At 32.3% G+C, this 12,370-nt stretch overlaps 1 protein-coding gene across 1 annotated transcript in view; it reads left to right on the top strand.

The window, feature by feature from the left end:
- Positions 1–12,370, top strand: part of LOC143073574 (uncharacterized) — a 114,860-nt gene that overhangs the window by 85,825 nt on the left and 16,665 nt on the right. The window contains exons 109-117 of the mRNA XM_076249212.1: positions 1,652–2,359; positions 3,648–3,776; positions 4,520–4,770; positions 5,019–5,114; positions 5,651–6,046; positions 9,607–9,683; positions 10,055–10,118; positions 10,574–10,783; positions 11,246–11,348. Coding sequence (XP_076105327.1) covers positions 1,652–2,359; positions 3,648–3,776; positions 4,520–4,770; positions 5,019–5,114; positions 5,651–6,046; positions 9,607–9,683; positions 10,055–10,118; positions 10,574–10,783; positions 11,246–11,348 — 2,034 coding nt within the window. The remainder of the gene's footprint in view (positions 1–1,651; positions 2,360–3,647; positions 3,777–4,519; positions 4,771–5,018; positions 5,115–5,650; positions 6,047–9,606; positions 9,684–10,054; positions 10,119–10,573; positions 10,784–11,245; positions 11,349–12,370) is intronic.

The raw sequence follows: 12,370 nt of genomic DNA, 5'->3' as shown, positions 1-12,370 counted from the left end.
AGGCTGTACAGTGACCTATAATTATTAACGTCATTTAATACCATTTTAATGTCATTTGGTTTATAGTGTTGAGTTGTCTCAGTGGCAATAATACCATATTTTTTTATTTTTAGAATGCTTGTATTACGGTACATTGATAAAATGAATCTCATTTTGTTGAAGGTTATATGTGATGAGTGACCATAATGTTCCTTAGTTTTGCGGTAAAGATTGCATGAAATGCAATCATAACCCTATGTTACTGATTTGATATCTAAATCTTCCAAGGCTTATCACTACCTTTTTGATGCACAAAATATAGTGCATTGATCTTTACGTTCTATACATTCTATCCATGAACCTTTTCAAAAATTTATCAATGTATAATATGCTCAGATATTCCAGTCACAAAAGGATGTTACAGTTGTCAAGAAAATAACATCACTTTTGCATGGTGCAGGAATCTAATATCTGTTCTAAAAATATAAATTATGTCAATGTTAAAGTCATCTTTAAGATTTGAAGTTATCTCCCCTTGTCCAGAATTATAGTTTAATAACTACAACCAATGCTGTATTGACAATGCAATATTTAATTTTACTTTCCACTGATAAATAAATGCAATTTTTACCCTTCTGTGCTAACATGCACTTTGATTGTAATTTCCCTTTGACAATGCTTTTGGTCTTTTTGACTTTTATTTCCGTTACTGATGTCGTAAACAATTGATTCATAAGTTGAGGTATGACAAACAGTTTAAATCTCATGTGGATATGACCTATAAGGATTTACATATACAAGTTGTGACTAGGATCGAGAATTGTCTCATTGGCACTCATACCACATCTTATATCTATAAACCTTTTCTATAGATTTGCTAATTTGTTCCAATGTTTTTGCTATAGAATGACTACTTTTGCTGGAAGGCTTTCCCAAACCAGAATATTTGAACCCCTTTAGTCTCATTCCCTTTTGTAATTTATTATAGGCTAAAAATCTTATTTTTAGTGTTAGTGACATTATTGCACCCATGCATGTATGCATATTTACTAAGCATACTTTATAAACATTTATTATGAGTATAATGTTTTATCCACAAATAATATTTTATTTAGTGATTGTTGATCACAAAGAAAGAAAACAAATTTCAAAAAATTTGCCAATGCTTACCAGATAGTGACATTGATAAACAATCAACACAGAATCTGGGAGCACATGAAATATTAATTAATTGATAGGGAAATACAATTTATATTTGAACAGTGGCATTTTATTTTAATGATTTTCTTATTGTCTTGACATATTCATTTAAATGAAGGTCCAAGTTCAACATATCCAAGACAATTTACATATGTTCTGCATCCAAAAGTTGTGAAAATAGATTGCATGCATAAGTTGGAATACTGTTGAAAATGTTTGAAATAAGAACAGTGCGCATATTTCTTTCCTTTTTTAGAAGAAGTGTTTCAGAATTTGATAGAAAAAAATCTTTTGTCCTTCTTCAATTTAAACAATAATTTCTCTTCAGGTTAACTTAGCATGATTTTAAACTTGATATTATCTTTGCAGTGAAATGATTAACAGTGTGTTAACATGATAATTAGTGCTATTGTTTGCTAGACTTAATAACTTAATAATTTTGTGTCGCTATGCTTTTGTCATTTCCATGTAGAAACCACAACAGACCAAGGAACAACAACAGATGTAGGTACTACAACAGAATCAGGAACCACAACTGAGATGGGTACATCAACTGATAGAGAAACAACTACAGCAATGGGTACCACAACAGAAGCAGGAACCACTACAGAGGGAGAAACCCTAACAGATGGAACAGCCACAACAACTGAGGCATCCACACCAACTGATGGAACTGCCACAACAACTGAAGCTTCAACACCAACTGATGGCACAGCCACAACAACTGAAGCCTCAACACCAACTGATGGCACAGCCACAACAACAGAGGCAGGTACCACTTCAGAAGGCACAACAGCTGAGGATACAGCCACATCAATGACTGAGAGTACCACCACTGGTATGTCTGACACACCTACAGTAACACAAACAGCTGCAACTACTCAGGCAGACACAACTACAGAACAACCCACTGAAATAACAACTACAGGTCAGTTAATGACTGCATCAGACACAATTACTGTTCAGTCAACCACTGAAACAAAACAACAAACAACCACACAAGAAGACACTCAAACACAAGAAACAAGCTCTGTTGAGTCCTCTTCTATACGGGTTGAGTCAACTACTCAAAATATTGAGCAGACTGAAATTACTTCTCCAGTGGCAACAACCTCTCAAGTAATGACCTCTACAGAATCAAGCGTTCAGGAAACTACAACTAAATCTGTTGATACCACTGGTATGTGAAGCACCAATCAATCCCTTGTATGCACTGAAGAAACACATACTAATACTTGTAGATGTTTGTTTGTTTGTTCCTTTATTTTCCATCAATTTTGCACATTCCATTCACGTTTGTATTTGCTATACCTTTTCTGCTTTTTCCATGTTTCCCCACTTTTGCATTTTTCATTCTAGAAGATTCATTAGAATTCTCATAATAAAGCTAAAAGTCCTCTATGAGTAAAACATATTGTGTTTTTGGCTTATACAAAAATGTGAACAGTTTTAATGGTAATCCATAATGTTAAACTGATGTCCATTTCGGTAAAACCAAGGTGTGGTTAATTTCTCAGATCAAGTATAGTGATAATTTTTTTATCCATGGTCAGTTTTAGATTTTTAATTTATACAGTTTTGTAAAGTGGTTTATTTCTATGGGTTTAAATTTTAGATAAAAAATAGTTTCCAAGGTTTTATTTTTCATTTTTTTGTCTTCAAGATCAATCACATGCTAGGGAAAGTTTGTGAGTTTTATATTATTCACGAAATTAGTGAAATTTATCCCTTTTCAGTTTTCAGTAGATGAAAAGGTATTCTGCAAAACAGAGTTAGGCTATCTTCTGAAATGCTTGTTTCATCAGTCAATACCTCTGACCGACACACTCAACAACAGCAGTAGCAGTGCCATGCTTTTGAAAGATTTATTATTTGCTAGTTTTTCATTGGAATCCAAAGCAGTAATCCCTTTTGTTTTAGGCAAACTATTTCATCATGTCATATCTAGACAATTTTCTTTTATTTGTAGACATCAATCCTGCCTTGAACATATTACAACAGCTACCATTCTGCCCATATTTTTACCTTTTTTTAATGATGTATTTCATTTCTAAATATATGTATAAATATATACCGTATTTACTTTTTCACTTCAAAGTATTAATAAGTGCAATTTTTTTTAATTTAATATATTGGTTTATTTATTCCTTTTTCGATTTTATTATATTTTCTTAAACAAACTTCAAAACATAATTATAATGATTCTGTAATTTCAAATGATATTGGAAAAAATGTAGAAAGAAGTAAAATACCTATAACAATAGATTTATTGAATGTTTGAACAATTATTTTTTTGAAAAACTTTCCTTTGAGAAGATTGTATTGTATTTATAATGAAAAAAAAAAACACTTTTGTCTTGGTTTTTTTTTTAAGATTAAGCATTTAAGTTTCAAATTTCATAGATATTAAAACTATTCATACATGATATAGAAACTGGAACTACATTGTTTTTTATTTATTTGTTTAGTTGTTGATACTACAGAATCACTGACGACAGATAGTCCAACTACCACCGTTGTAGAGACAACAGTCCAGACAACACAACAAACGACAACACCAGTCATGACAACCGAGCAGACGACACAGGGATGTATAGGTTAGTATATAACTCAAAGTTCAATGAAACAAGTAATTCAACAATCACTTTAATTTCCATTTCTTTACAGCCTTACAATTATTTGTGGTTGCTACAGGTGTTACATAAGGTTTTTGACGACAAATATTTCCATAAGCATAATGTTTTTCCCACTTTTGTAAGTGTTTTAGATAGTTTAAATAAATGGGATAAATATCAATGGATCATGAATTTGTTTGCATGAACTTTTTCAATATTTTTTTTGAGTATGTGATGCATGTCCTTTACATTATTTTCCTAATGGATGAGATTTACATATAATTGTAGTTTATATAATAAAAATAAACCATGTATTTTATGTGTCATATGTATAAAAGGTTCAGAAGATAAAGAAAAGATTTAGAATAGGTTGCTGACACTTTCTTATACGGAGTACAAAAAATGTACATAATGATATGTTCCAAATCTCTGAAGCATCTTATAGCGATCCATTGGGATATGCAAAATCTTTGTATTTCAAAATATTGGCTTCCAAAATCCTGACTTATAGTTTACCTGTTTACGAAGAAAACAGCCATCTGACAGAGCAAATCTGGTCAAACAGTCATGAAGCTTTACTCTGAGTACACAATGTGTTTTCAAAACTCCTAACCCAATATTTATTGGTTGAATTTAAGTGGGAGAACCATAATCCTACTCCAAATCTATTATGAAAGCAAGGTCAAGTATATTGAAATTGATTAAAATGTTTATATATATTTTAGGAGCAAACAACAGTTATCCTGTTATAAATAGTAATCCAAGCCTGTCAAATACAATTAGCAATGACAAATCAGCTGTGACTTACACATGTCAAGTTGTAACATCAACAGAAGCTGGAGCCATTCATAAAGTCATGTGGTATGTGGGAACATCACTCCTCAAAGAATCCACTGTGACGACTGGTAATGTTGTTATGTTAAATTCTAAAGATGATATGGATACCAGTCAACGGGCCTCTGCTCTTAATGATGGGGTAAGTCTATGGATGATTGTTGTTTTGTAAACTTGACTTTTTCGTTCACATGTTTTAATTTAAAAACTTGATAATGAAAGAATGATTTTGTCAGTAATGTTCTGGCTGTTTTTACTTGAGAAAACATCATCAATATTGGAGTCCTTGTGAAAGTATGTGATAATCATGGAAATATACATTGAATTTAGAAACATTATTACTCCATTTAGGTTTTGAATTTACTGTAGAAACATTATTACTCTATTTAGGTATCTTGTGGAGTTACAGTGAGTAACCCTAATAGATGTGGTGATGGTGTGAGTCCTGAGTTAAACTCCACTGTAGTTACTCCATTCCAACAAACAGTAAGTTATGTGTATAAATAAAACAGTCACACAAAGGCTTTCCATACCATAGAATTTCTGATGTATTTTATATAAATTTTATTTTGTATGCAAAACACATTACATTTAAACTATCTGTTAAACCAACCCCTGTGTTAATCTTTTATCTAGAGTCCATTACATTTAAACTATCTGTTAAACCAACTCCTGTGTTAATCCTTTATCTAGAGTCCATTACATTTAAACTATCTGTTAAACCAACCCCTGTGTTAATCCTTTATCTAGAGTCCATTACATTGGTTTCTTTTTTAACCTTGACTTGTTCATCTTAAGTTATTAAGAAAAACAAAATATTTTTCATGTTACAACTTTTAATTCTTACTAGCCATTCCATGTTGTACGATGAAAATATTTTTGCACACATTTGTTAATTTTGCCATTTGATTAGGGACTTTCTGTTTTTAATTTTCCTACGAGTTTAGTATTTTTGTGAATTTACTTTGTATGTGTTGTCAATAGAGTATGTATGTAAGCAGTAATTGATGAATTGTTTGTAGGTTGATATTCCTGACCAGATAACCTTGGTTGAAGGTGAACCATCTACATCTTTCCCTATCACTATTTCACAAAACTATGATCTGTACTGTACGCTTACCTATGGTAAATCATGTGACATAGAGATTGTAGCACGTACAGTTGTTCCAGTCGCCAAGAAGAAATGTTTTGATGGTAATGACATTGATGCCATTGCTGTAGAATCTGATTCCACAGACCCAACCACGGCAACCCCTGGTGTCAAATTCATTGGCAGTACCAAAACGTATTCTCTAAAACTTAAAGCAAGAATTGATAGAAAGAACTTCAAAGTTCCATTAACAAGACAAGTGAAGATTGTACAGATTGATACGCCATCTAGTGACAGTCCAGTGGAGAAGATAATTAAAACAGTTAATGTAAGTACCTATAGACAACATTAGCAAAAACAGTTCATGATTTGGGAAAGATGAAATTTCCTACATTCAAGTATTTCAAAAGCTAATTTTGGTTCAACTTGTCAAATATTATAGCGAACCCTATGATAGTTTTCCATAGATTCACCTGCAAGTTACCTGTCGATTTAAACTTTTGTAAGTTCTATTGTCCCATCTAACAAATACAACAGGTATTGTTCTCTGTATAGTTCATTCACCAGGACCTTTAAATTTCTTCTAGGAGAAATATATCACTCATTGATTAATTTACCTGACCAAAAAATTATCTGTTTTTGGGATACGATTGCTTTTAAGCAATCTGTAGACTTTTACCGTTGACTCAGGACTCATTCCCTCACGTCAACCGTTTTATTCTAAACATTCAGCAACATCTCAGATTCTTATGATTGTCTTGCTTTAAAAGGTAATAACAAGCAAAAGGATTGAACATAAACAACTTTACTGTAATGTTCTTCTCATAATCTTCATGTTTGATTTTACCCTTGACTTACATGCGTGTTTTTAACAACACGGAAAATCAGAATTAAGCAGTATTTATATTTAGTGTTTTTATAAATTTAGAAACACGTCAGAGGGAATTCCCCAGTTTTGATAAATGCGAGAGTTCTTTTAATTCCGATAATTCTATTTCTGTCATATAAGAACTGAAGTGGAGTTTTCTATATTTTACCGTTATGAAACTGATACTGTACTCTCATAAAGAAATTGAGACTCATTTATCATATCATAAATTAAATAAACGTTCTTGTTCCAAATCGCAAGTCGCGGGTTTGTTTATGTATTAATGCGCATGAGTATAGTTTTCTTGATTTCAAGGAGTATCAGATTGAGTGGTTGTTCTGGATTCCCCGCTTATTAATTAATTTGAAACACATTGGATTCTTTCTATGTCTGCCTGCTATTGAGGGTTTAATATTGTTGTTGCATAATTTAAAATCATATGCATCATTTAAATTAAAATCAATGAAGTTTTACCTATAACACCCCTTTAACCGAAATGGAGTCTTCCATATTATCGTTTCGAGTTGTCTCTCTTTCAGAAGTATTTCCCGTCAAAATCGTCAAGAAAAAATTAACTCGTTAGATGTCGATAAACGTCATATTATATTAAGAACGATCTCAATTTAAACAGAGGAGTGTGTACGGAAGGATTCATGCCCACTGACCCAAAGGAAATTAATAATTAAAGAGTTAGAAATGGGGTTCCTCCTAGAATTAATGGTGATAAGATACGAAGTGAATAGTCCGAGATTACTGGGTACAAGTCAAATCGGCACCTGGTCAAATCGGCACCCATAGAAAAAGTCAAATCGGCACTTCGTTAAATCGGCATCTAGTCAAATCGGCACCTATTTAAAAGTCAATTCGGCATCCAATAATATTTGATAAAATATATGGGACTGGGAAATGGGGTTCCTCCTAGAATTAATGTTGATAAGATACGAAGTGAATAGTCCCGAGATTACTGGGTACAAGTCAAATCGGCACCTGGTCAAATCGGCACCCATAGAAAAAGTCAAATCGGCACCTGGTTAAATCGGCATCTAGTCAAATCGGCACCTATTTAAAATTCAATTCGGCATCCAATAATACTTGATATGATATATGGGACTGGGACTATTTAAGTTTGAAATTTAAGTATACTAGCATTAAAGTCCCCCACGGTCCCAGCTTGTCTGGCAAATCAGCCGTCGGACATCAGAGTAATCTCGAACTATGAAGGGAAAAACCTTCCCTCTCTCTCTCAGTGACTGCTGTGGAAAGTAAACTTGGAATTGATAGCACACAAATAAAACACAATAAGTACATTGCTCGTACACTTGTATCCGGGATTAGCTATTTTTAAAGTTGAGTGACTAATTAGTTTTGAAAATAATACTATCCAGCTGTACCAGGCCTTGCGGTCATAAAACTTTCGAGTCAGTTTTTTTGTACTCATACTCGAAAATCAACCAATGAAATTGCTTGATTTCTTGTTTCGAGCATGATTTTTGTGCTCCAAGCACTGAGCAAAGTTTTATGCCTTCAAGGCCATAGTCCAAATAATTATGACGTCTTGGAAGGCTATTATATTTTTTTTCTTTGAAGCCTTACTTCGACGTCGAGGTAAGGCGTCAAAGAAAAAAAAATATAATAGCCTTTCAAGACGTCATAATTATTTGGACTATCAAGGCCAGGGCTGCCAAAAATGTGTGAGACTCACGCATGTTCATGCTTTTTTGCAGCAGTATCCTTGGATCAATTTTTTCCTCTTTGATCTTTTCTATTTTGGCCAAATCTCACGAATTTGCTTAATGAAAAGTTGGCAGAACTGCTATACATGTGTCAATGAAAACTATATGGCAATCGTATCCCTCAGAGCATTCTGCTCTTTGATTTTATTGAAATACTTCTATAAACTCACATAAACTGTATGCAATATTGTATTTATTCAATATATCATTAATATATTTTCAATCTGTTCAATATAAAATCTGATTTAATAATAAAAAGTTTATTTTAGACACATTTTTTAGTATTTTCCAATGAATTTGCATGTTTTTTTGTTGTTGTTACTTTATAGACTATGTTTATGAAGACCTTAATTTAAAAATAATAATATTCAAATTTTTATTTATCAAACAAACAAAAATATTTATTGAATATTTGATCAGAAATCAACTTTTAATTTTTAAATCATTATTAATATTGAACACATTAAAAACAAGTTTTTGGTTTTGAATAAATACAACACCACATGCAGTTTTGTGAGTCCTTTCTTAGTATTGGTATAAGTATTTTTTCATCATTGACAGTTCAATTTTTTGTTCAGGTAAATTAATCAATGAGTGATATATTTCTCCTAGAAGAAATTTAAAGGTCCCAGTGAATAAACTACACAGAGAACAATACCTGTTGTATTTGTTAGATGGGACAATAGAACTGCCAAAAGTTTAAATCGACAGGTAACTTGCAGGTGAATCTATGGAAAACTATCATAGGGTTCGCTATAACTATCTTATGATTGTTTATTGATATTGAACATCAAGTTGTGACTCAAATGTATTTAATGCATAATAAGTTCAGCAGTAAATACAAATTTCAAAGAGATGAAAAACTTAAACTACCAACCACCTTTGACTGCCACTTGAAGATAACCAACAGAAGTTTTGGTAGGATTTGTGAAAATAATAAACTCTGGATAAACATCTCATAATTTTCCATGTCAAAAGTTTCCAGCTGACAACATTCAAGAAGGTGACATCTGCCATCTTGAATGGTTAGCTGCGTTTACAGATTTCTGTCTGTTCAATCATATAACTCATTGTAAGCTTAAGAAAACTTACAAATATTATAGCATTGAGAAGTGATTTGAAACATTTACTGTGCATATTTCCAGGCTTTGTTCTTTCATTATACATATTGCTTAAATGTTTTACTTAATTGCAGTTTGAATTAATTTCTTCAATCTGATAATTTTAGCTCTTTGTTGTTGTTGATAAAAAGAGTTTGAAAAACTGTTTATTATATTTGCCCTGTAGGTGACCTTGGACGATACATATTCTACAGCCCAATGTCAAGCTACAGGTGATCCACACATTAAGACTTTTGATGGCACGTGAGTACCTACATATTATATAAGACTGTTATAGTTTTCTTGATATTGTTATATTTATAAATTGACTGTTTACAAAACTCTGAGTTGTTTGAAATACTTAGGATTTTGTACACCAGGAATAGAATAACTTAGCTGTATTAAGCAAAACCTTTTTGAATTTCAGATCCTCGATGATCTTCAAATTGATCATACTTTATTTAATATCTTTGGTAGAGGTCAAATGTAAAGTTCTACAAACAGATTTTATTTACAATTGTAATAAACCTTTAAGTATTAAATAAAGAGCATGTTGTAAGCATTAGACTAGTTTTAATTTTTTCCTAATTTCTATTTTACTTAACAATTAAAGAAGTTTTTATTATCCTTGTCAGATTCTATGATGCATTGTTTACTGGAGAGATGATTATGTACAGAAATAAAGATTTCCAAGTGGAGGTAAACAAGTTATTACAGCCGACTTTCCTTGATTTTCTGCAAAATGTGCAGTTTTGTGGTGTTGAAATATTATCTTTAGAGTTACTGCCCTTTGTGTAAAATTCTAAGAAGGCAACAGGGAAGTCATTTCTTTTGTCTGATAGATCATTTTGTTTGGATGTTTAGGGTTTGTTTTTTTTGTTTTTTTTCGGGGGGGTGGTTCATTTACAATATTGATTGCTGATATTTTCATACAATTTTAAAAAGAAATAATCCTAAGATATGATTTAACAATCAATTCAGATTTTATCTTTATCATATTATACATAGGATGAATATTACAGGAAAATTTAGTTGAAACTATCAAAAAAGGCATTCTTGGAAGAAAAAAAATTTCTCATAAAGATTTTGTTACATGAAATTATGTTTTTGAGAAAATTTTCTAGATTAATCAAAGTTTGTCCTTCTTTCTAAAGGTACGAGCGTACTTTAGTCAGTGTAGCCAAGGAAGCTGTATCTGTGCAGTAGCATGCCGGGCTGGCGATGATGTCATCAAACTAGACAAATGTCCACTGGCAGGTCAAACACTCGATGCCTACCCTATTGTCAATACTGCATTCACTCGTGGTAACTCATTTACACCAATGTTCAAAGAATTCCAAGAATTAAATGGAGAGAGATTCCAGGTATTTAGATATTAAATCATAATTACTCCTCACAAAATCTGCTTTTTGCTGATCTTTCATATTGTTTAAGGTACAGTATAAAATTATTAGATAAGCTGTCAATATAACATTTTCATGATAAAACGTAAGGGGCTAAGGTATAGTGTAAAGTTATTTGATAAAACATAATTGGCTCAGATGCAGTAAAAAAACATTTTATGATATGACCACCATTTGTGCATGATCTTATTCATGGTTTGATTACAGATATAAATCTGTTGCCTTTATTGGGGTTGTTACACATAAAACCAAAAGACATCTTTAATATATTAGTTTACTGGCATTTTTATTGACTTTCAAGATCATTGATAGTTTCTATAAATCTGAGGTATTTCATGGAAACTGTTTATAAAATATTCTTATTTCTAACTAATATGTTATAGATGTAACTTTTATACCATGAGTTCACTCTTTTTCTTGTAGATACTTTTACCAACAGGAACTAGAGTAACAGTAAGAAATGATCATGATGAATTCATGAATCTCTACATACAGCCCTCAGCTCAGGATAGAAACAAAACAGAAGGTACGATAATTATAGAAAATGCATTTGTATTGTCCTTGACCTCTATTTTCAATGTTCATAAACCATATCTTATAAGTTAACCTATGAGTTATAGCCAGTAAAGTAGGCAAGACCTTTGGGCATGTTTGTCATTATGAACCTTAGATACAGTCCTCAGTTTTGGACATCAAAAGGATATAGGGTACAATTATAGTAGTCTGGTCACTCTCATATCAGTATTTATTGGGGGCCTTGGTAGTCGAGTGGTGTAAGTATTGGAACTACTGTTTGACTATTCAGTGAACACTGAGGTTATGAGTTTGAATCCCACAAGAGGCAGGTACACACTCCAAATTTAATTTATTGAAATTGTCAGTTTTCCTACTGAAGGTCAGCGGTTCTCCCCGGGGAACTGAGCTTCTTTCACCAATAAAGACTGACTGCCATAAATCAGAACAGTAGAGTTGAAAGTGCTGTTAAACACTAATCAATCAATCAGTATTTATCCTTAACTATTGTTAGAACATTTTCCCTTTGATCGTACAGCCTAATATTTTCAAGATGATGAATAGGACCTGATACTTGACAATATTGGGCAATGACGTCATGTATCATTGCAGAAACTTTGTGTGTTCATGTCAATCAATGCCAATTTATGTATGAAATGCTTGGGACTTCATTCATACAACCTAACAACTATCACAATGTAAAAATAGTTGTACTAACTATCAAAATCTCAACCAAAAATCATACACAAATTGCCATAAAAGAATGATGGCTTTGTCAGCTGAAATGTCAGCTTGCCCTGGCGATAGTCTTGCTGATTTAGTCAGTATGAAATTAAAATGTCATTATTGTATATTTTTATACCCCCCCTTTGAAAAAAAGGGGGGTATACTGTTTTACCTCTGTCTGTCCTTCCGTCAGTCCATCAGTCCATCAGTCCATCAGTCTGTCAGTCTGTCAGTCAGTCCATCCGTCCCATGAATATTTTTCGTCACATTTTTCTCATAAACTACAATACAAGGATTTCTGAAATTTGG

This window comes from Mytilus galloprovincialis, chromosome 4 (assembly GCF_965363235.1).
Source record: "Mytilus galloprovincialis chromosome 4, xbMytGall1.hap1.1, whole genome shotgun sequence".
Lineage (NCBI taxonomy): Eukaryota > Metazoa > Mollusca > Bivalvia > Mytilida > Mytilidae > Mytilus > Mytilus galloprovincialis.
The sequence above is the reverse complement of the archived record's forward strand: the minus strand, read 5'-3'. Positions and strand labels throughout refer to the sequence as shown.